Raw genomic sequence first — 25,088 nt, forward strand, 5'->3', positions numbered from 1 at the left:
AGGGGAAGGTGGAAAAGAGCAGTGAGAGGGAAGGAAGTGGGATATGGAGAGTGAGAGGTGGGGGAGGAAGGTAGTAAGAGAAGAGAGGATGGGGAGGTGTAGGATGCAGATGAAGATGGAGAGGGGTGTGGGTGGCTAGAAAAAGAAGGGGGAGAACCTGGACGGAGAGAAGGGGAGGAGGAGATGGAAAGAGAAAGCAAGGTGGAGAAGATTTGTACGATAAATGTGTCATATGCTTATGTGGGCAAAGTTGTGGGTAAAAGGCCAGTAATATATAATGGAAAAGCTGGAATGAAATAACAACAGTAGGAAAAGATAGATTCCTGCTCACAACTTAGCAGAGATTTTGAATGGCAGACAAGCGCATTGAAAAATAGTGGTGTATATTATTAAGTTATCACTCGTATTCCATCGACATAAACAAAAGTAAGCTCATACATGTAGTCACTGAGGTCGGAGACTGCATTGCAGGTGAGCAGGTAACCTTGCTGAGATGGGAAATTGGACTACAGAAGAGGGGTGGGGCAGGAAACAAGAGGGATAGGGGGTAGGGGTGAGAAGGAAGATGATAGTGTGACTGTGGGAGAGTTCAGGGGACAGTTCAAGTCTGCTAGTTGTAGCAGTGTGAAGCTGTGCTGTGGGGCGTAAGGGGAAAGGAGAGAATCAGAGGAGGAGAAAGGTGAGGGGGAGGGGTGGGGGAGGACAGAACATGTGTGAGGCTAGAGTGGGAACAGGGAGGGGATAGGCAGGTGAAGGAAAGTTGAGGCCAGGGGCACTACAGGGAAGATGGTATGTTGCAGGGAGAATTGACACTTTCACATTTCAGAAAAGCTACTGTTGTGGAACAGTTGTCGAAGTTGAACAGATCCTGTCGGGTGGCGTGCTCGGCAGCTGGGTGGTTCAGTTGTCTCTTAGCCATGGTCTGTCAGTGGTCATTCGTGCTGAAAGCCAGCTTGTTATTGCTCGTGGCCATATTGAATGCCACACAGTGTTTGCAGCGAAGTTGGTAGACGACATTGCTGCTTTCACATGTAGCCCTCCCTGCGATGGAAATAACAGAAAGAGAGTAATTGGTAGTTGGAGGATGCATGGAATAGGTCTTCCATCTAGGTCTATTGCAGGGATATGGGCCATGGGCAAGGGGTTGGGAGCATGGATGGAATAGGGTAAGGCAAGGATATTGCCTCGATTAGTTGGACAGTGGAACATCATTGTAGGAGGAATGAGGAGGGTAGTGCAGAGGATATTTCTCATTTCAGGGTACAAGAGAAGGTGTTGAAAGCCTGGCAGAGAATATGATACAGTTGCTAGAGTCCAGAGTGGCACTGAATCATGACAAGTTCCCATTTGTGTCTGGACATGGAGTATGTGGGGGACAAAAGGTGACTGAGGAGACAAGGTAGATCTGATTCTAGACAAGATGTGAAGGATTATTTCGGTCTGCATGGGGTCCAGTGAAACAATCAGCATATTTGGAGGAGAGGACTGCTCCTCACGACAGATGCTAGGTTGTATGGGAGGGATTTCTTGGTGTGGAATTGGTAGCCGCTGTCAAAGTGGATGTATTGTTAGTGGTTGGTAAGTTTGATGTGATGTTGGTAGAGGTACCCATGTAGCCACCCTTGAGATGGAGATCAGCATGGAAGAAGGTGGCTTGATGGGATGAGGAGGACCAGTTGAAGTGAATGGAGGAGGAGATGTTGAGGTTCTGGAGGATGCGGATAGGGTGTCCTCGCCCTCAGTCCAGATCATGAAGATAGAGAGCACTGGGTGCACCTGACTGCAAATTGTTGCTCATGTCGGCACCAATGACTCCTGCCGTCTGGGTTCAGAGGTCATCCTCAGTTCGTACAGGCGGTTGGCGGAATTGGTGAAGGCGGAAAGCCTCGCTCGCGGGGTGGAATCAGAGCTAACTATTTGTAGTATCGTTCCCAGAACCGATCGCGGTCCTCTGGTTTGGAGCCGAGTGGAAGGCTTAAACCAGAGGCTCAGACGATTCTGCGGAGGTCTGGGGTGCAAATTTCTCGACCTCCGCTATCGGGTGGAGAAATGTAGGGTCCCCCTGAATAGGTCAGGCGTGCACTACACGCCGGAAGCGGCTACAAGGGTAGCGGAGTACGTGTGGAGTGCACATGGGGGTTTTTTAGGTTAGAGAATCCCCTCCCTAGGCCCGACAAGATGCCTCCTGAGACGTGGCAAGATAGGAGTAGGCAAACTGCAACAGGGAATAACAATATTAATGTGCTAATAATAAACTGCAGGAGCGTCTATAGAAAGGTCCCAGAACTGCTCTCATTAATAAACGATCACAACGCCCATATAGTACTAGGGACAGAAAGTTGGCTGAAACCAGACGTAAACAGTAACGAAATCCTAAACTCAGATTGGAATGTATACCGCAGAGACAGGCTGAACAGTGAAGGGGGAGGCGTGTTTATAGCGGTAAGAAGTGCAATAGTATCGAGGGAAATTGACGGAGATCCGAAATGTGAAATGATTTGGGTGAAGGTCGCGGTTAAAGCAGGCTCAGACATGGTAATTGGATGTCTCTATAGGCCCCCTCGCTCAGCAGCTGTTGTGGCTGAGCACCTGAAGGATAATTTGGAAAATATTTCGAGTAGATTTCCCCACCATGTTATAGTTCTGGGTGGAGATTTTAATTTGCCGGATATAGACTGGGAGACTCAGACGTTCATAACGGGTGGCAGGGACAAAGAATCCAGTGAAATTTTTTTAAGTGCTTTATCTGAAAACTACCTTGAGCAGTTAAACAGAGAACCGACTCGTGGCGATAACATATTAGACCTTCTGGTGACAAACAGACCCGAACTATTTGAAAAAGTTAACGCAGAACAGGGAATCAGTGATCATAAAGCGGTTACGGCATCGATGATTTCAGCCGTAAATAGGAATATTAAAAAGGGTAGGAAGATTTTTCTGTTTAGAAAAAGTGACAAAAAGCAGATTTCAGAGTACCTGTTGGCTCAACACAAAAGTTTTGTCTCAAGTACTGATAGTGTTGAGGATCAGTGGACAAAGTTCAAAACCATCGTACAATATGCGTTAGATGAGTATGTGCCAAGCAAGATCGTAAGAGATGGAAAAGAGCCACCGTGGTTCAACAACCGAGTTAGAAAACTGCTGCGGAAGCAAAGGGAACTTCACAGCAAACATAAACATAGCCAAAGCCTTGCAGACAAACAAAAATTACGCGAAGCGAAATGTAGTGTGAAGAGAGCTATGCGAGAGGCGTTCAATGAATTTGAAAGTAAAGTTCTATGTACTGACTTGGCAGAAAATCCTAAGAAATTTTGGTCTTATGTCAAAGCGGTAGGTGGATCAAAACAAAATGTCCAGACACTCTGTGACCAAAATGGTACTGAAACAGAGGATGACAGACTAAAGGCCGAGATACTAAATGTCTTTTTCCAAAGTTGTTTCACAGAGGAAGATTGCACTGTAGTTCCTTCTCTAGATTGTCGCACAGATGACAAAATTGTAGATATCGAAATAGACGACACACGTATTGTGTTCGAGTATAATGACTTTTCTGGAGACTAGAAATCTACTCTGTAGGAGTCAGCATGGGTTTCGAAAAAGACGGTCATGTGAAACCCAGCTCGCGCTATTCGTCCACGAGACTCAGAGGGCCATAGACACGGGTTCACAGGTAGATGCCGTGTTTCTTGACTTCCGCAAGGCGTTCGATACAGTTCCCCACAGTCGTTTATTGAACAAAGTAAGAGCATATGGACTATCAGACCAATTGTGTGATTGGATTGAGGAGTTCCTAGATAACAGGACGCAGCATGTTATTCTCAATGGAGAGAAGTCTTCCGAAGTAAGAGTAATTTCAGGTGTGCCGCAGGGGAGTGTCATAGGACCGTTGCTGTTCACAATATACATAAATGACCTGGTGGATGACATCGGAAGTTCACTGAGGCTTTTTGCAGATGATGCTGTGGTGTATCGAGAGGTTGTAACAATGGAAAATTGTACTGAAATGCAGGAGGATCTGCAGCGAATTGACGCATGGTGCAGGGAATGGCAACTGAATCTCAATGTAGACAAGTGTAATGTGCTGCGGATACACAGAAAGATAGATCCTTTATCATTTAGCTACAAAATAGCAGGTCAGCAACTGGAAGCAGTTAATACCATAAATTATCTGGGAGTACGCATTAGGAGTGATTTAAAATGGAATGATCATATAATGTTGATTGTCGGTAAAGCAGATGCCAGACTGAGATTCATTGGAAGAATCCTAAGGAAATGCAATCCGAAAACAAAGGAAGTAGGTTACAGTACGCTTGTTCGCCCACTGCTTGAATACTGCTCAGCAGTGTGGGATCCGTACCAGATAGGGTTGATACAAGACATAGATAAGATCCAACGGAGAGCAGCGCGCTTCGTTACAGGATCATTTAGTAATCGCGAAAGCGTTACGGAGATGATAGATAAACTCCAGTGGAAGACTCTGCAGGAGAGACGCTCAATAGCTCGGTACGGGCTTTTGTCAAAGTTTCGAGAACATACCTTCACCGAAGAGTCAAGCAGTATATTGCTCCCTCCTACGTATATCTCGCGAAGAGACCATGAGGATAAAATCAGAGAGATTAGAGCCCACACAGAGGCATACCGACAATCCTTCTTTCCACGAACAATACGAGACTGGAATAGAAGGGAGAACCGATAGAGGTACTGAAGGTACCCTCCGCCACACACCGTCAGGTGGCTTGCGGAGTATGGATGTAGATGTAGATGTAGATGTAGATGTCAGCAGTGAATGTGAACCAGTTGAGAGGTTTGGGATTCTATGTGGTTCACCCCTGAATAGGTTAGCATAGAATGGTACTGTGAGGGTACCAATTGCAATATCATGGATTAATTTGCAGGAGATGCCTTCAAGGGAGAAGTAGTTGTGGGTAAATATATAGTTCATTATGGTGACAAGGAAGGAGGTTATAGGTTTGGAGTTACTTGGGCTGTGGGAAAAGTATTGTTCAATAGCAGCAGTGCCATGGGCATTAGTGTAGAGTGAACTTGTGTCAGCAGTGACAAATAGGGCCAGGTGATAAAGGAACAGGAACTATGGGAAATGGGAGTGGTGTATTTGTCACAGTAGACAAGAAACCCAAATCCATTGAGGCAGAAATTGAAGCTGCATGTGTGTTTGGGCAAGGCTCAGTATCAGGGATGGGCATAAAATGATAATTGGATCCTTCTATCACCCACCAGAATCATCTCTTGCTCTAACTGAAAACTTTAGAGAACCTCAGTTCACTTGTATCTAAGTTCCCCAGTCATACTGCAATCATTGGTGGAGACTTAAATAATCAAACAATTAATTGGGAAAATTACAGCTTTTGTTATTGGTGGGCTTGAGAAGATATCCTCTGAAAACTACCTAGAACAGATAGTTTGGAACCCCCACTCAGTATGATTATATATTGGATCTAATGGCAACAAATAGACCTAACCTCTTTGAGGATACCCACGTCGAAACTTGTGTCAGTCACCATGATGCGGTTGTGACAACAATAGTTACCAAAGTACAAAGGACAACTAAAACAAGCAGAAAGACATGTATGTCCAGTAAACTAGATAAAAAATCAGTAGTGTCATATCTCACTGAGGAATTTGAAACTTCCGGCACAGGGCAGAGTATGTAGAGGAACAAAATAAAGACAATATGGGATATAGTGAAGGAGGAGACCGGTAGAACCAGACATGAAGAGGAACAAATAGCATTAAGAGTAAATGATACATTGGTGACAGATGTGTATAGTGTTGCAGAACTTTTTAACAAACATTTTATAACTGTTACTGAAAAGATGGGGTTGTCAGGTTCGGTAGATGCTGCTATGGATTACCTTAGACCAGACATTTCAAGTAACTTCCATAATATGAATTTGACCCTCACTACCCCAACAGAAATAATGTCCATCATAAAATCTTTAAAATCAAAAACATCTAGTGGGTATGATGAAATATCAACAAAGTTAATTAAAGAATGTGATTCTGAGCTAAGTAACATATTAAGCTATCTGTGTAACCAGTCGTTTATCAGTGGAATATTTCCTGAATGGCTAAAATATGCTGAAGTTAAGCCACTGTTTAAGAAGGGAGATAAAGAAATAGCATCAAATTTCCGTCCAATTTCACTGTTACCAGCATTCTCAAAAATTTTCGAAAAAGTAATGTACAGTCGTCTTTATAACCATCTTATCTCAAATAACATACTGTCAAAGTCACAGTTTGGATTTCTAAAAGGTTCTGATATTGAGAAGGCTATCTTCACTTACAGTGAAAATGTGCTTAATTCATTAGACAAAAAATTGCAGGCAACTGGTATGTTTTGTGATCTGTCAAAGGCATTTGACTGTTTAAATCACAATATCCTTTTAAGTAAACTAGAATATTATAGTGTAACAGGAAACGCTGCAAAATGGTTCAAATCTATATCTCTGGCAGGAAACAAAGGGTGTTATTAGGAAAGAGACATGTATCAAGCTATCAGGCATCATCCAACTGGGAACTAATTACATGTGGGGTCCCACAAGGTTCCATTTTGGGGCCCTTACTTTTTCTTGTGTATATCAATGACCTTTCATCAGTAACATTACCAGATGCCAAGTTTGTTTTGTTTGCCGATGATACAAACATTGCAATAAATAGCAAATCAAGTGTAGTCTTAGAAAGATCAGCCAATAAAATATTTGTGGACATTAATCACTGGTTCCTAGCCAATTCTTTGTCACTAAACTTTGAAAAAAACACACTACATGCAGTTCAGAACTTGTAAGGGGTGTCCCAAGAGTATATGTCTAACATACGATGACAAGAAGATAGAAGAAGTGGACAGTGTTAAATTCTTGGGATTACAGCTTGATAATAAATTCAACTGGGAGGAGCACACCACAGAACTGCTGAAGCGTCTTAACAAATCTCTGTTTGCAATGCGAATTTTGTCAGACGTAGGGGATATAAAAATGAAGAAGCTGGCATACTATGCTTACTTTCATTCCATAATGTCATATGGGATTATTTTTTGGGGTAATTCATCAAGCCAAGCTAAAGTTTTCCGGGCACAAAAACGTGCAGTAAGAATTATATGTGGTGTGAACTCAAGAACATCCTGCAGAAGCCTGTTTAGGGAACTAGGGATACTAACTACAGCTTCCCAATATATTTATTCCTTAATGAAATTTGTCATTAAAAATATATCACTTTTTCAAACCAACAGCTCAATTCATGGAATCAATACTAGAAATAAAAATAATCTTCACAAGGATTTAAAGTCACTTAGTCTTGTACAAAAAGGTGTGCATTATTCAGGAACACACATTTTCAATAACTTGCCAGCAGCCATAAAAAGCTTAACAACCAATGAAATTCAGTTTAAGAGAAGCCTAAAGGATTTATTGGTGGCCAACTCCTTCTACTCCATTGATGAATTTCTTAGTAAAACCAGCTGATTTGTATATAAGTACAACATAACTTCTGCACAATTTCAGTGCAGTAATGTGTTCACTGAAAATTTGTGTGTGTGTGTGTGTGTGTGTGTGTGTGTGTGTGTGTGTGTGAGTATAATCTAACTTCTGCACCATTTCAGTGCAGTAATGTGTTCATTGTAAATAAGTATTACAGTAGTTGTATTACATGTTTATTACCTTATAAATAAATAAAAAACTTTTTTATTTTTAATTCAGTGCATTAGTATTTGTAAAATGACTCTTAGTGTTCATTAAAAATGACGATCATTCCACTTGGGACCTGTGGAATGGTACATTAGCTTATTTGTTTTAGTTGTAAATATTTGTCGTGTATTGTTGTTTTTCTGACATGTTCCACATCCAGGAGGACCTCCTCACTATGGATCAATTGGAATGAAAGTAAATATAATCTAATCTAATCTAAACTATGGCTCAAGTTTAAAATAATTATTGGCTCACTGTACTGATATGTATGCTGTAGAAAATTCATGATAGATGCGAACCTCTGTGGCATATAATCACTGTAAAGAAACAGAGATTACTGCAGATAGCACAGGGCTGCAGGTAGAGAGATGCTGAATGAAACATGTTTGGCTGTGAAGAGAGCAATGTGTGTTGGCTTCAATGACTATAGTAGCCGAATATTTGCAAATGATCTTTCACAGAACCCAAAGAAAATCTAGTCATAAGTAAAGGATGTTAGTGGCACTATAGTTAGTGCGTAGTCCCTAGTGAACGAGACAGGAACTGAAATTGAAGGTAGCAAAGCAAAAGCTGAAGTGCTTAACTCAGTTGTCAAATATTCCTTTACTAAGGAAAATCAAGGACAATTGCCCCAATTTAATCCTCGTACCACTGGAAAGCAGAGTGAAATAAGTATTAGTGTCAGTAGTGTTGAGAAACAGCAGAAATTGTTAAAATTTAACAAAGCCCCGGGGCCCAATGGAATCCCTAACAGGTTCTATACTGAATTTTTGGCTGAGTTAGCCCCTCTTGTAACTATGATCTGCCATACATCCCTTGAACAAAAAACCATCCCCAGTTCTTGGGGGAAAAAGTGCAGGTCACACCTGTATACAAGAAGGGTAGTAGAAGTGATCCACAAAACTACCATCCAATATCCTTGACATTGGTTTGTTGTAGAATCTTAGAACATATTATGAGCTCAAACATAATGAGTTACTGCTGATCATCTGGTTTACCCGGAGTCTGACAATGAACAGCTTTTGCCTGATGTCAATACCTTAAAGGCTTGTGACACCACATGGCGACTTCACATCCTTGCTACGTTACATGAGTGGGGTCCACTCCAGATTTTTATCCAGAACTTCCTATCGCATTTTACATTCGAGGCTCTGTAGGACCAAATTGAGAAGCAAATCTCCAAAGTCCTGGAATGTGTCCGTACATGACATTACAACATAAAAGTAATAACATATAAAATAAAATGTTTATGAACCCAAAAAAAAAGAAGAGCCATAAGTTTATATAAACACAATAAACAATACCGCACAGGAATCAGCTTAATTTTTGAAAGAACTCCTCGACAGAATAGATGGAGTGACCCATGAAGAAACTTTTCAGTTCTCATTTGAAAGTGCATGGATTACTGCTAAGATCTTCGAATTCTTGTGGTAGCTTGTTGAAAATGGATGTAGTAGTATACAGTAATCTCAAAATACAGATTGGATTTCTGCCTAGTATTAACTGAGTGAAAGCTGGTAATTCTTGGGAATAAGTTGATATTGTTAACAAGAAACGACTGTAAAGAATATGTATTTTAAGAGGCCAATGTCAGAATACCCGGACTTATGAACAGGGGTCAACAAGAGGCTCGCAATCTTACACCACTTACTGTCTGAACCGCCTGTTTCTCAGCCAAAAATATCCTTTGAGAATGGGAAGAGTTATCCCAAAATATAATACCATACATCATAAGCGAATGAAAATAAGCTATGTAGACTACTATTCATGGCAAACTATCACTTACTTTAGGTACTGTTCTAATAGTAAATATGGAATCATTTAGTCTTTTAACAAGAACCTGAATGTGGGCTTTCCACACAGTTTACTATGTACCTGAACACACAGAAATTTGAACTGTTCACTTTCACTTATATGCCCATTCTGGAAATTAAAACGTCAGGTTTTGTAGATGTGTGTTAGAAACTGTAAAAACTGAATCTGTGATTTAGTGTTAGTTTATTTTCTACAAGCCATGAACTTATGTCTTGAACTGCACTATTTGAAACAATGCCAATGTTGCACACTATGCCCTGTGCTACCAAGCTAGTGTCATCAGCAAACAGAAATATTTTACAATCACTTGTAATACTAGAGAGCATATCATTTATGTAAATAAAGAATAGGACTTGCCCCAGCACTGATCGCTGGGGCAGTCCCCTCCTCCCCCGCCATTTGACTATGCCCCCTCAGACCCCACATCACAGCCATTCTCAACACTGTGGATAATGACCTTTTGCTGTCTGTTACTAAAGTAAGAGGCGAACCAACTGTGAGCTACTCCCCATATTCCATAATGGTTCAACTTCTGGAGCAGTATTTTGTGATCAATACCACGACATGCCTTGGTTAAATCAAAAAAGATGTCAAGCATTCAAAACCTTTTGTTTAATCCATCCAGTACGTGAAAGAGGGAAGAGAATATGGCGTTTTCAGTTGTAAAAGCACTTGTAAAACTGAACTGTAAATTTGACAGCAAATTATGTGAAATAAAATGATCAATTTTCCTTACACACACTGCCTTTTCAATAACTTTAGCAAAAACTGATGGCATAGTAACAGGTCTAAAATTGTCTGCATTATTCCTTTCTTCCTTTTTATAAAGTGATTTTACTACTGAATACTTTAATCATTCAGGAAACTGACCATTCTTCAAGGAAAAATTACAAATATGGCTAAGTACAGGGCTAACAATTGCAACACAATATTTTAATATTCTGCTAGGTACTCCATCATATCCATGAGAGTTCTTAGTCTTCAGTGACTTAATTATTGACTCAATCTTCGCCTTGTCAGTATCACAGAGAAGTATTTCAGACATCAGTCTTGGAAAGCCATTTTCGAAGAGAGTTATATGATTCACAGTAGAAACTAAGTTTTTATTTAATTCGCAAGCAATGCTCAGAAAGTGGTTGTTAAATACAGTATATATAGCTGACTTATCAGTAACAGAAATATTTTTACTACGAACTGACATTGTATCGTCAATCTTGTGGTGCTGACCAGACGCTTCCTTCACGACTGGCCACACAATTCTAATTTTGTCATGTGAGTTAGCTATTTTGTTTGGATATCACACTGAGTATCCCTTTCTTTATAGTAGCCGTCAAGATTGCACAGATGCAGTGTCGCCAGGCTGTGCTTCGGGGTGGTTGAGGGGAGGGGGCAAAGAGAAGAAAGAGAAAAGACCTTAGTAGTAGGTAGGCTGGTGGGATAGAAGGCATGTTTACCAGCACAGCACAGCACAGACCCTGGATCTGCACATCTCTGTATATTCCCGCATGCAGCATATCGACTTCCCCTATGTATACTGTCCTGTTGCTCCCCCTGCCCCTCTCCCTCCCTTCACAATGTCTCCTCCTTACCCTCACCCATCTCAGCAGATTGCTGCTCGTGTCAGATGCTGTTAGTCAGGCCTCAGCTCTCTGAGACAGTGGCTCTCTCTCTCTCTCTCTCTCTCTCTCTCTCTCTCTCTCTCTCTCTGTGTGTGTGTGTGTGTGTGTGTGTGTGTGTGTGTGTGTGTGTGTGAGAGAGAGAGAGAGAGAGAGAGAGAGAGAGAGAGAGAGAGAGAGAGAGAGAGAGACTTGGGAAGTAGTACTTTGTCCAGAAGCTTAAATAATTAAACAGTCTTTTCTATTGCGCCTGTTTGCAACTTGATGCCACTTGCTGTGTGGTGATTAGCAATCTATCCTTTCCATATTGCTGTTATCCCATCTAGGACTTAACCATTGTTTTGAGTTCTATTATAAGGCATTCTGTTTCTATTGTAATGAATGGTAAAAATAATAGTGGAAGGGTTATTAAAAATAAATGCTTCTTTTTGAGATTCCATTTTGTGTGATGAAGGTACTACAGGAGTTTTAATTTCATTTCAGATTATGTTGGTTTCATCAAGAAAGTTATGAAACTGCTGCAGCATGGATTTACTGGTATCCGGAAAGTGGAAGTCACTCTAAAGCAGCTTGGTACATCTGACCAACCTCCGCCTTCAGCTAGACCCTGTGAGTTTCTGAATTTTTCAGTCTGTTATTGAGAAATTCTGTGTAACAGTTATCTGACAAAATGTAGGTTATTTCACTATAATTGGAAAGTGGGTTAGCACTGCCAATAAGAATTGATGCAAAAAATGCAGGATAGTTCTCCCTCTCCCTCTGCCCCCCCCCCCCCCCCCCCTCCTCTAATCTTCTAAGCACCTTCTTCTTTTATCCTTATTCATCATTATATTCATAAATTAGTCCAAAGGGCTTTTCATAGAAAACCTTATTTTGTGAAAGGCAACTTTGTACTGATATGAGGATTTGCCCCAAAATAATATACCACAGTGAATAGAAATATGAAAAATTTCCTGTTTTCATTATGTATATCATAATATTCGTCTCTAGCAGCAAAGGCCTTTCATAAGGTTCTTTTTAATTTGTTTATAAGGGGCGTTCAAAAATAAACGAGCCAGAGGCATAATTACAGCCAGTACCTGTTTGTTAGAAGTATTGACCCTGGCTGTTTAGGCACTTTTCCCACTGTGACACAAAGCGGTGAATGTCTGTCTCATAAAATTCCTGGGGCTGTGATGTTAACCAGTTCAGCACATACAGCTGGACATCGTCATCAGAGGTGAATCGTTTGCCCCTCAGAGCCTTTTTAAGGGGGTCAAAAATGGCATAATCACAGGGGGATAGGTCCAGACTGTATGGAGGGTGGCAGAGGGCCTTCCATTTGAATTTCTGCAGGAGTGCCGCAACTATGTTGGCCATATGAGGCTTTGCATTGTCATGGAGCAGAATGACCCCACAGGTGAGATTTCCTGGTTGTTTTGATTTGATCATTTGGTGAGTTTGCGAGTAATGCTGGACATTCACTGTTGTCCCATGCTGCAGGAAATGTGGGACAAGTGCCTCACCAGTCAGGGTCAATACTTCCAACATACAGATACTGGTTTCTGTAATTATGCCTCTGGCTTGTTTCTTTTTGAATAGCCCTAATTTTTGAAATTATTTACAGTTCTTGCCAGCTGTATGTAAGTTTACATTGTTAATACAGTACATGAAGTAGTATCTTGTTGGCTTCAGTGGATAAGTTCAGGGGAAGTATTGTGGTACGTGTAACATTAGATAGTGGTTCTGTCACATTCCCGGTACATCATGCAGTTGTTTTCTGACATCCGAAATTGAAATTGTGATTTGCTACTTCATGCTGAAACTGTAAAGAAATTTTTTTAACTGTTTGTGGAAATTCGGGGTTTGTCATGTGATTGTAAATACTTTAGATTAATTTTGGAATTCTGTAAGGGAAGAAAATACATAAAATTACAAGTGATCCTTCCTGACCGTGAAATCGTGTAGTATCCAGTAATCATATGTAAGTTGTATGGACTGCAGTGAAGAGGAACTTACTTGACTCCAGGATACCACTGTTAACATATGAATGTGTTTTTTCTCCCCTGTTGCTTCTATCATGGTAGTGGAAATACTCCTAAGGCTGTAATTTCAAGGTATCAGGTACAAGATATAGGAACTGAAAGATTAAATGAGACTCATTTCTTCAAATTAGTCTAATGGTGCTATACCAGACTAGGTCAGCAGTGAAGACTCTAGTATCATATTTTAGAGGAGAAATGTTCAAATTCCATGGTGTGCTTGCATACATGCTGGAAAACTAATAAAATCTTTCTTCTGAAATGTACCGTAGATTTGTGAATCACACATCAATCAGCTGAGGTGAGTAGTTCTGTAGTATCACATTCCTGCGTTTTATAACCTTAAGTATACAAGCTAAGCAATAATTTTCAAAGCATTATCACTGCTTATTAGTCTTTTTTTACATGTTCAACGTTACCAACATGATGCAGATTATTTAATTGTATTGTCATTGAAAGACAAGATGAAGTTTTTCTTAAAGTGTAAGAAATTTTATTTGTCTGTATGTGGACTCTGCACTTGCTACTAGAAATTTTGAATTTCGCTTATGACAGGTAAAAGGAAAAAAGAAGAAAAGTTTTGTTGGGAAGAGCGTACTTATGCAGGTAGTGATTTTTGCCACGAGTCAGTTGGCCGTGGTTATTGTTTTGCCAGTGCTACTGACCACGTGGTTTTGCTGCTATGCTTTCAGCTCAAGACGGGGTGTTGGTCATCTCCCTAGGACCGACTACACGCCCTGTGTCAGGTTTGAACTGGTTCAACAGTAGCTTCAGGACTGATTCTAACTACTTAAACAGTGTGAGGGGCTTGCCATAACTGTGTTGTGAATGCATGTGAAAACATGACCTCCATCTTCCCTCTAAGTACTGGGCATTCTTGAGTATTTGTATTTCTCTGACACTTGGTTCTGTTCATGTTGTAATTTTCTTGCTTAAGTGGAATTTAAGGGAATTAAAGATCACATTACAATTGGATTTGCTTATGGCATTCAAACATGACCTTGGTGGAAGGATCAACAACTGTAATTGTCATCATTGTTTTTATTTTCTGTCACACTTGAATTTACATTCAAATTTGCTGGTTTCTAGTTTGACTCAAGTTCATTTTCAAACCATTACTTGTAATGAAGATGTACTTCATTCAGGTAAAAATATGAAATAAAAATTCAAGAAGGATACACTAATGAAGCTTTTAAAATGGTTTTTTGTGTATTTTCACTCTAATGACATAGCTCTCAGCTGTAGTTAATGGTCTGAAAATGAATATTGTGTCTGGAACGCACCAATAAATTTGAGTGTGATCACAACTAAGGCGAAAATGGTGATTTTCATAGTTTCCATAAGTATACAAACATCCATTTAAGTGATAATTCCATTCTGGTATGCTCTTCCCTTATTTTTATTTTGGGGAAAAGAAAAATAATAATTAAAGTGAGGTTAGAGTCCTGATGTAGAAGTGTGTGCTTTTTCGGGGGAGGTGGTGTTAGAGTAGGATAATCTTTCATGCAAGTACATAATTTCAGGGATGAAACAATGAAACAAGAACAATGTTAGCTCCGGGAATGAGGGGTTCGACCTTTACTTGGGAGAAGTTATGCTACAGATAAATGTTGGAATACTTTTTTTCTGTATGGCAAGTCCCTGTAGTATTTCTAAAATACTGACTTCAGCAGCTAGATGTTCACATTGCTACAAAACACTCAATAACATAGTCTGTGGCATGCTAGTTTGCCTCATTTATTGTCGACTTTCGTAGAAGTAAACAGAGAATCTGTGCTTGGATAAAGAGACACATAAATTACTACATCTGTAAATAATATTAATATTAAACTCTTCCACATAGAATTTCAGTATTCAGTACAGAATTTAAAACAGGTAACTAGCAAACCCTTCTTGTCAGTTCTTCACAACAATAAGTCGGATAGTACAGTGACAACTAAAAGGGCATTCCATGTCATCTATAGTGGGAGGTTCTTCATGGCAAAACTGAGGTGGTGAAATAAATGGAAAACTTATAATAAAAACCTATCTGCTGGAAATGTACACTGGCATAGTGCAAATGCTGTTGAAAAGACTATAGTTGAATCTTAATATTCCAGTAAATGGTTACCTTGGCCTTGGAGAACAGTTTCATAATAGTTTGTTTCAAATAAGTTTAACTCCAGAGAACTATATTAAATAATTACTGGCATTTAAGTCTGAGGCCACCCCATGACTAGTTTCTGGTTCAGTGATTAAAATTTCAAGTTTTCTTGATGTACGTTAATTAGGTGAAGGGTGTATAATTTTTTTTTTTTTTTTTTTTTTTTTTTTTTTTTTTTTTTTAACTTATTTGACATAAAAAATAATGAACTCGAGTCAGTTTATTATTAATATTATTAAATGCCTTAACCCATTATAGTAAAAGATATTTTTTTAGTTTCTGGAATCTGCAGACAGAATTGAAAATATTGATACTAAGAAATTTAATAAGAAATTTGTTGTGTAATCACCATGCAGGAAAACTTGGACGAAAACGGTAGAAGATGGGAAAACACCTCCAGAAAATTAACCCAATAAGAAGTATTAAAATTACAAAGGAAAAGCCCTCTGGCAATTCTAGGGAAGGATGAGGGTCGCAATAGGTGATTTATTGCTCAATATATGGAGTGGAGTAGAACTTACTTTTCACACACAGTAAGAAAATCGAAAATAAGATTAGAAAAATAGAGGATATCTGAAGAGACAGGAAAGGGAACTGAGAAATTTACAAATCCTGCTTGAGGACTGTTCCAGAGTCTTACCTGTGAAAATGAAAACTGGAAAGCATGTAACCAAGAGAGAAAATTATTTATAGGTGGAGCAAGCACATCTGGCTGCATGGTAAGCAAATTCTGCTTCCGGGACAGTGCATTGTTCCTCAGCAAACCTCACAATGTGAAGATTGTCAGCATTGATTGGGTAGCTACAGGAAGAATATTGATGACATGTGTTGTTGTTGTTGTTGTTGTTGTTGTTGTCTTCAGTCCTGAGACTGGTTTGATGCAGCTCTCCATGCTACTCTATCCTGTGCAAGCTTCATCATCTCCCAGTACCTTCTGCAGCCTACATCCTTCTGAATCTGCTTAGTGTATTCATCTCTTGGTCACCCTTCACGCTGCCCTCCAGTACTAAATTGGTGATTCCTTGATGCCTCAGAACATGTCCTACCAACCGATCCCTTCTTCTAGTCAAGTTGTGCCACAAACTCCTCTTCTCTCCAATTCTATTCAATACCTCCTCATTAGTTATGTGATCTACCCATCTAATCTTCAGCATTTTCTGTAGCACCACATTTAGAAAACTTCTCTTCTTGTCCAAACTAGTTATTGTCCATGTTTCACTTCCATACATGGCTACGCTCCATACAAATACTTTCAGAAATGACTTCCTGACACTTAAATCTATACTCGATGTTAACAAATTTCTCTTCTTCAGAAACTCTTTCCTTGCAATTGCCAGTCTACATTTTATATCCTCTCTGCTTCGGCCATCAGTTATTTTGCTCCCCAAATAGCAAAACTCCTTTACTACTTTAAGTGTCTCATTTCCTAATCTAATTCCCTCAGCATCACCCGACTTAATTCGACTACATTCCATTATCCTCGTTTTGCTTTTGTTGATGTTCATCTTATATCCTCCTTTCAAGACACTATCCATTCCGTTCAACTGCTCTTCTAAGCTGTCTCTGACAGAATTGCAATGTCATCGGCGAACCTCAAAGTTTTTATTTCTTCTCCATGGATTTTAATACCTACTCCGAATTTTTCTTTTGTTTCCTTCACTGCTTGCTCAGTATACAGATTGAATAACATTGGGGATAGGCTATAACCCTGTCTCACTCCCTTCCCAACACTGCTTCCCTTTCATGCCCCTCGACTCTTATAACTGCCATCTGGCTTCTGTACAAATTGTAAATAGCCTTTCGTTCCCTGTATTTTACCTCTGCCACCTTCAGAATTTGAAAGAGAGTATTCCAGTCAACATTGTGAAAAGCTTTCTCTAAGTCTACAAATGCTACAAACGTAGGTTTGCCTTTCCTTAATCTTTCTTTTAAGATAAGTCGTAAAGTCAGTATTGCCTCACGTGTTCCAATATTTCTATGGAATCCAAACTGATCTTCCCTGAGGTCGGCTTCTACCAGTTTTTCCATTCGTCTGTAAAGAATTCGCGTTAGTATTTTGCATCCGTGACTTATTAAACTGATTGTTCGGTAATTTTCACACCTGTCAGCACCTGCTTTCTTTGGGATTGGAATTATTCTATTCTTCTTGAAGTCTGAGGGTATTTCGCCTGTCTCATACATCTTGCTCACCAGATGGTAGAGTTTTGTCAGTACTGGCTCTCCCAAGGGCGTCAGTAGTTCGAATGGAATGTTGTCTACTCCCGGGGCCTTGTTTCGACTCAGGTCTTTCAGTGCTCTGTCAAACTCTTCACGCAGTATTGTATCTCCCATTTCATCTTCATCTACATCCTCTTCCATTTCCATAATGTTGTCCTCAAGTACATTGCCCTTGTATAGACCCTCTATATACTCCTTCCACCTTTCTCCTTTCTCTTCTTTGCTTAGAACTGGGTTTCCATCTGAGCTCTTGATATTCATACAAGTGGTTCTCTTTTCTCCAAAGGTCTCTTTAATTTTCCTGTATGCAGTATCTATCTTACCCCTGCTGAGATAAGCCTCTACATCCTTACATTTGTCCTCTAGTCATCCCTGCTTAACCATTTTGCACTTCTGACATAGAAATGGAAAATGTCTTTAATATTGACACATCAAACGCATTAGTTGAGAGATAATTTGCAGACCCACATAGGTGTGGTAAAAATTGGCATCTCTGAAGCAGTTGTCTACACCTGTGTGCCTGCCAGAAGGTGCTCAACTCACAAGGAGAGTGAGTGGAAAATTTAGTGTGCTTGCCTCAGTATGAGCCATAATCTCCCTTATTTTGTAATTACAGCCCTTACAGGAGGTAAACATTGAAGACAGTACAATTATTCTGGTTCTGTTGCAAAGGTTGGTTCTCTAAACTTCCTCAATAGCTTTTTTTTGTGAAAAGGTAAGTCTTCTTCCCTTCTAAGTGCACAGAGCATTTGTTGAATATTGCCGTACCTATAGAACTAGCCAGTGATAAATCGAGCAGCTTGCTGCTGAATTGCTTTGATGCCTTTCTTTAAGTTAATGTTATAGAGATCCCAATCATTCGAGCAGTACTCGAGAATGTGTCACATTGGAATTGTGTGTGCAGTATCGTAAGTTTATCCACTTCACGTATCCAGAAATCTGCCAGTGAACAGCCATTTGCACTGTGCACGGTAGTGGCTGCCTTGGTTTCTTCGTACAAGGCCTTATGTCTCGTTTCTCGTCTTCATGGTCGTCAGCTGTGATGAATTTTGATGGCAGTATAATGCAGTCTGTTGTAAATGCTGGATCTCTAACCTTTCCCAGTAGTGCTTCACAAAAAGAATGTCTCCTTCACATTTGAGTTCACCGAATATTTTCGTAATTCACACATGCTGTTCAGTTCTACTGGTAACAAATCTTCCAGCATGTCCCTGAATTGCTTTGCAGTTTTCCTTGCATCTGACCTGCTGGGGATTGCAAATACTGAAGCAGTACTCAAGAATAGGTCACACTAGTGTTCTGTATGTGGTCTCAGTATATTCTCCCAATTCACCAAAGTTGGCAGTTCTCTCCTTACAGCTGGCCTTGTTCCATTTCATGTCACTTTGATGCATTATGCCTAGATATTTGACACGACTGTGTCAAACAGCACATCGCTAATACTGTATTCGATCATTACAGATTGTTTTTCGTACTCGTCTGCATTACCATATATTTTTCCACATTTAAACTGAAAAGTAACGGTCCTAATACACTTATTGTAGCCACTCCTGACATTACCTTTGCCTCCGATAAACACTTACAGTCCAGGACGACGTACTAGTTTCTGCTGCTTAAAGGATTTGAGCCACTCCCATACCTGAGAACTTATTCCATATGCTAAGACCTTTGCTAGTAGTCTCAGTGTTATAGGAATGTTTTTCCTAGCAATTTGCCTTAACTTACATTTATTTACATTTAAAGCATCCTGACATTTTTCACACAAAGTAGAACATCTGTCGTAATCCCACTACAGTTATTCAAAGAAAAAACTTTCTAGCTTATGGATTCTTCCATTAAGAACAGATGCTAGTCAATTGTTTCCCAAAGGTGGCCCAGTAAGCCGAAAACTAATTTGAAATAAACAAAACTCACTGAACGGAAACAATATACTTGTTATTGAACCTTAAACAATACTTTCTCTCATCTAACAATGTCATCAGTAAGCAGAGCCTTATTCTCTGAGTATGTCTCTTCTCTTAATCTGTTTTGCCTTGAAAGATTATTACCCAGTTGTGTTGCGCGTCTGTTGGATGGGAATCCGGAAGTGACAGTATGACTTTTGCATACTTATGCTTACTGTATGTCTTCAGTTGGAAAATAAAACATGCTGCTTTAATAAAGGAATGTATCACACTTTTTTTAAATCGTACAACTGTATGTGCCCACTAAGTTATCAAATAACTGTAATCTTTTACAAACACTGCCAGTGCAGAGATATTTAAATCCTTAACAACACATTTGTTTCTGTTTAAAATCTTGTAGTTCAGGTTTTTGCACCTGGATAAATTGTAAAACATGACCTTCATATGTACTGCAGACTGTAACTTTATAAAGCAGAAGATTTTAAAAAGAAAAAGAAAGATACCTTTTAAAAAAGCCAAAATACTTGTTTTGTGTTGTTGAATTAATGCTTTTAGTAAATGATTTTTAAATGTAGCTGAATGACGCTATACTTAACAAGTATCTTGTGTTACCTTAGTTGTAGATTTGTGGTTCCTGTGTTGTGAAATAATGTGTGCTGTTGTTAACTTTTATTACAAATTACACAATTGTATCTTTCCAAAAAGGTTTAACAAATACACAATTTAAGTTTTTATTTCACCATTTTGTAAGAATTGTTTTATTTTTTCAATTAATAAGTATTCAGTCCATTGTAGAAAGTTAAACCACAATGTGGTTGCAAGGAAATCCCCTTTGTGTGTTAATCAGTTTGCTGACAATGATAATTTTTGCCGGAGAAGTTATTTAACCAAAATTCTGTGTCATCTTATTGGTGCTCTCACAAATCATAGATATTTTCCAACTTTAGTATCTGCAGATGAGAGCACACTGGGTGCCGTCGCTCCGCTCACAGAAGAACGCATCAAAGAACTGCTGGAATCTTCGTTTCCGAACCCGGTGACTGCGGTGGAGCTGGCGCGTTCCAACGGCTGGTCCGAGGAGGAAGTGCAGGCGCAGTTGTCACAGCTGACGGAGAAGGGCATTGCCAAGGCTCTCGAGCACGGTGCATACACGCGCGCAGTTGCTACCAAAGTGCAGGTCGGTGTTTGGCGATCTGCAGTTTTGATACTTTGTAAAGGTGTGGTGAGAGGATTCACTTCTTTAGACACTCTCGTTGCACTTACTCTTGTTGGTGTTCATTTTGGTTCTAACACAATAAGTGTAGTTGTTGGTCAGGTAGAATGTCACTTAACCAACACAGTTAGCATGTCTGGGATTAAACAGATCAGTTTTGCTTCCTTAAAGGTTCCTCTTGTGGGGAAAGTGATATTTCATCTCAAGAAGTCAATTCTGATACAACTGAAGAAGAAATATTACTCAGTTAGTGTTTTCTGTCATCTTGTAAAGCCATCAGTTTTGTAGATCAGGAAATTTTACTAGGGACAGTGTTATCTTAATAGGAGGCTGATGGCGAAGTCAACTTATGGTATGGTATGATATGATATGATATGATATGAATGAGACTAAGCTCTGAATGGGGTTACATTAAATACAGTGTCTCAAAAGTTTTGTTTTTGACCTGCCCTTCTTGTTGCGTGTAAATGAGTTACACAGGACACTGGAGGTGGATGTTTGCTGATGACACAAATGTATTTATGAATAGCCCAAACACATCCAAACCTTTTCTTTTTGTGAGTACATGCTTTGCTGCCATGGGGCCCCAGCCTTTGCATCACCTTATCCATTTCCGTGCTGCATCTCTATGCTCCTGCTATTCTTTTTCCCCCTCCCTTGGAGAACATGTCTGGGATATTTTTGGAAATGTGTTCTGAAGTTTCAGTAGCCTGACATCACAACAGTTCAACTGCCTTCTTCCCCCACCCCCAAGCCCCCACCCCCCATCCTCCCCTCCTATTGAAGATCATGTTTGTTTCTTTTCATCCCTGTACACTCCTGAAGGTCGGCCCACACATTTGATGTGTAACTGGCGACTGGGTAACGTGTAATTCCTAGCCCCGGGTTGTCATACACAGTTCACATGTACCACCCGTACAGGCCAGGCCCAGTGAGTGGCGATTATCTGAGCTGTTTCCTTCCCAAATTTGCCAATTGGTCCTTCTGCCAGGAGTTCGTGAGATGTGACCTGAGGTATGAACAATTACATAAGACGAGTGAGCCGCCCCATCTGGGGGGGAGGGCCCTCAGTTGGAAAAAGCGTGTCATTGAAGACACTAGCAATCGTGGAGGATTTTCTTGCAATGAGTCAATCACCATCTCAGTCTACATTTACTAAACGTAAACAGAATGAGACTAAAGACTCAAAGAATCTCCCAGAAGCATCTCATTTCCTTGTGGCATACTGTACTGAAGGAGGTCAGTCGTTAGCTACGAAAGGTGCTGATTGAATTGCAGGTGCTGTGAAACCTTGGTCTTATTTACGTAATGGCACTTTGCTTTTGGAGACTAATTGTGATCCTTAGGCACAACACCTGCTGCTTTGCTCCTCCACAGCTATCATGTTCATGTCAAGGCCCGTCAAATGCTGAATTCTTCATGTGTTGTTATTTACAATAGATTGCTCGATGGTCTGACCGAGGGAGAAATCCAGACTTACCTCTCTGATCAGGACATCTTTGCAGTCGATTGGGTAATGAATATAACCATAGTGCCTATATGAATTCTTTTTCCAACATGTGATAGAGTAGTGCTTCCAGCAAAGATCAAAGCAGGCTCTGAAGTCACGTTCCAACTGTAAATTCCAAACCCAATGCATTGCTGTCAGTGTCAACGTTACAACCACACTCACATGTCCAGCCGAAACACCTCCAAATGTGTTTCTTGTGGTACAGATGCTCACAAGGGCGGTTGCCTGTCTCCTCCTCTGTACGCAGACTTGTGACCTCAAATTCAGCACTGCAGTTGTAAAATTGCCAAGTAAGACACTAACTGTGGAACAAGCCACTAGATCTTCACCTTTGGCAGCAAAATCACCTTCTATGTGTAGCAGGACAAAAGGAATACTCCTGTGAAGACTTGCCATGTGCCAATTGCAAAGGCTTATGAAATCAAACAAAGGCAGTCGTGTCCTCCCCCCGACTCGGAGATCCTCTTGAACGGTGTCGCAGTGTGGTACCCTCATCCGGCTGACCTCCATTTCGCTGGTGCGCACTGCCTACTGTTTTTCTGCCCTGGAATCGTTTTTCTGGGCTGGAATCCATAGGCCGACCCATTGAGAATCCAATGGAACAGGATCTTCCAGCCTCTGTGTCCTCTAGGTGCTGAAACTACACATTGTTCAAAGTTAAATTTACACAAATTACAATTAAATCTTAACTCATTAAATTAACTGAATACATTGAAAAATTGCATCTTTTTAACAGTTTCTTCTACTGCAAGTGTTAGGCTGAATTATTTGTTTAAATCATGAAATTAACACACATAGTTATGCAAACAATACTTTTGACAAAACTTCGGAATTAATTAAGGGCTGGCTTCGCAAACATCTTTTCGAATGTAACCAAAAAGATACTTTATGATTACTAGCATTTCGTCTTCCAAAAAAAAGGCAATTATTACAGAATTTATATTTGTTTATATGTCAACAGTAGAATTTAAGTTATGAAACAATTACTGCTTTCACCCTGTAATGAAAGATACTAACTAGTAATAGTCAAAATAAAGTAGAAAATCAATTACATACATAAAACTAGGCACAAAATTAGATCTGGTGTTATATTCTTTAAAACTGAAGGCCAACCTTTCTCTTATATGAAAATGTAGATTATATTCACATATGTTAATGGTACTTAATTCAAAATTGAAAAAATGACTTTATGGAGGCAGATGGCAAAACAGGAGGGGAATTAAAATTATCCCAGCTTGCTTCGTAGCAGACCGACTGGGAGCAGGAGAGGCACCACAGGACATTTTATTTTCCACTGTCCTGAATATAGTTTGATGGCACCTATTACAGAATATTACGCGTTTGAATTCCACAGAGCGAAATACAGTGACGTGAGATAGAAGAATGCTGTGGGAAGAGGCGTGGCACTGCACTTTGGCACACTTAAAGACCAAATAACATGTCTTACATTTCCATGAACACATGTTTTATGTATCGGACTCCTCAGGAGGATATGCGCTACAAAATGAACATATTTTTGAAAAATTGATTTTTTTTTTTTTTTTTTCCTACCTCAAATGCTCGAGGGAGGGGGTGGCGGAGGGCACAGCTATCCGGTATTGCTCCAGTTCAGAAATATCGTAGATCTGGGGCTGATGCACAGAGCAATCCTAGTTGTATTGGGAAGGTTTAGTGGTTTTGCTTTTTCCTCTTTGTTAATTGCTCTTACATCAAATGAAAACAAAACGGATTTTTTTGGCCGGGAGCTATCAAGTGAATTAAAATACATTCACATAATTATGGAAGACTAAAATATGTTATTAGTTTATGATTTGATTTTATTTCCACCTTTCTGACAGTCAAACATTAATCACCTTGCCGAACAACGAAGTTATTTTTGTCTGCTTGCTAAAGAAATTTGGCTTTTATTAATCTTTTCCACTGAGGCAATCAATTTATTTCAAACAGTGTTTAATTCTACACTATTGGCTAGTTTCAAGTGTTCACTACATTTCAAGTGCTAGTTCTCATCTTCTAGCATGTATGGCATTATGCTATAATAAAGAACCAAACATGAAAAAATACAGTACTGGTACTTCAAAAAAATTTGTCTGAATCAGGACATATGCAAATGTGCACTTTAATCCGAATTATGCATTTTAATATGGTTCATGAAATTCTGATGCTCTTGGAGTATCCTCTAATGTCTTTTTTCTTTTATGACGTAATGTAAGATCTTTTAATGTTTTACATGTATGAACATACGGGCTTCCTGCTTCGTCATAACTGAGCAAGTGCGGGGACGCCTGATATCTGGCAACTGCTGGAACAAACCTATTTCTAACAGGTTGCGCGAAAATATTGCAAATGGTTGTTTGAAAAGCATTAGTTTCAAATTAAATTTCCTTTAATGCAAGATGAACTATGTGTGAGAATATACGATGAATTTCTTAAATCACAGAGCATTTAAATGTAATTTAAAAATTAACTCTTTGAGGACGACCATTTTGAAAAATTTCGAGTCCAGAAGATCAGACATAAATGTCGTTTTTACTGGCACATTTGTGTGATGTATCTTAAAGTGTAACGTGCCCATAAAAGATTAACATTATATGTGAAAGCTTAGCTTCTTTTGCAGCTTATTAATCTTTGAGACCAATATTATATGTGAAAGCTTTGTTTTTCTTGTAGCAAAACTGTGTGTATTAATTTAAACGATTTACTTTCCCTATTTGTGTTTACACGCTACTTAACAGCGATATTGCTATTGGCTGACTACATCACGAAAATTTGCAGTGTACATGTTGCTGCACATCAAAGATCTTTCCAAAACGTGTTTTATTATTTTTATTGAGTTTAGTTTTTTAAGAGCCGGGAAATTGTACGCTGGTGTATAAAACCATAACCATACAAAGGATTGATAAGTTTTACAGTTCCAAGGAAAAGTATACGGTCACTTAACGCGGAAAA

The 25,088-nt window shown here is 39.6% G+C and overlaps 1 protein-coding gene across 4 annotated transcripts in view; it reads left to right on the plus strand.

Moving 5' to 3' along the window:
* The window catches only part of LOC126109562 (uncharacterized), a 119,570-nt gene that overhangs the window by 19,395 nt on the left and 75,087 nt on the right, over nt 1-25,088 (plus strand). For 2 of the 4 annotated variants that reach the window (XM_049914582.1, XM_049914584.1), the window contains exons 4-6: nt 11,615-11,740; nt 13,845-13,898; nt 20,364-20,593. In XM_049914582.1, coding sequence (XP_049770539.1) covers nt 11,615-11,740; nt 13,845-13,898; nt 20,364-20,593 — 410 coding nt within the window. The remainder of the gene's footprint in view (nt 1-11,614; nt 11,741-13,844; nt 13,899-20,363; nt 20,594-25,088) is intronic. The other 2 variants (XM_049914583.1, XM_049914585.1) reach the window with 1 other exon arrangement.

Source organism: Schistocerca cancellata, chromosome 12 (assembly GCF_023864275.1).
Source record: "Schistocerca cancellata isolate TAMUIC-IGC-003103 chromosome 12, iqSchCanc2.1, whole genome shotgun sequence".
NCBI classification, from domain to species: domain Eukaryota; kingdom Metazoa; phylum Arthropoda; class Insecta; order Orthoptera; family Acrididae; genus Schistocerca; species Schistocerca cancellata.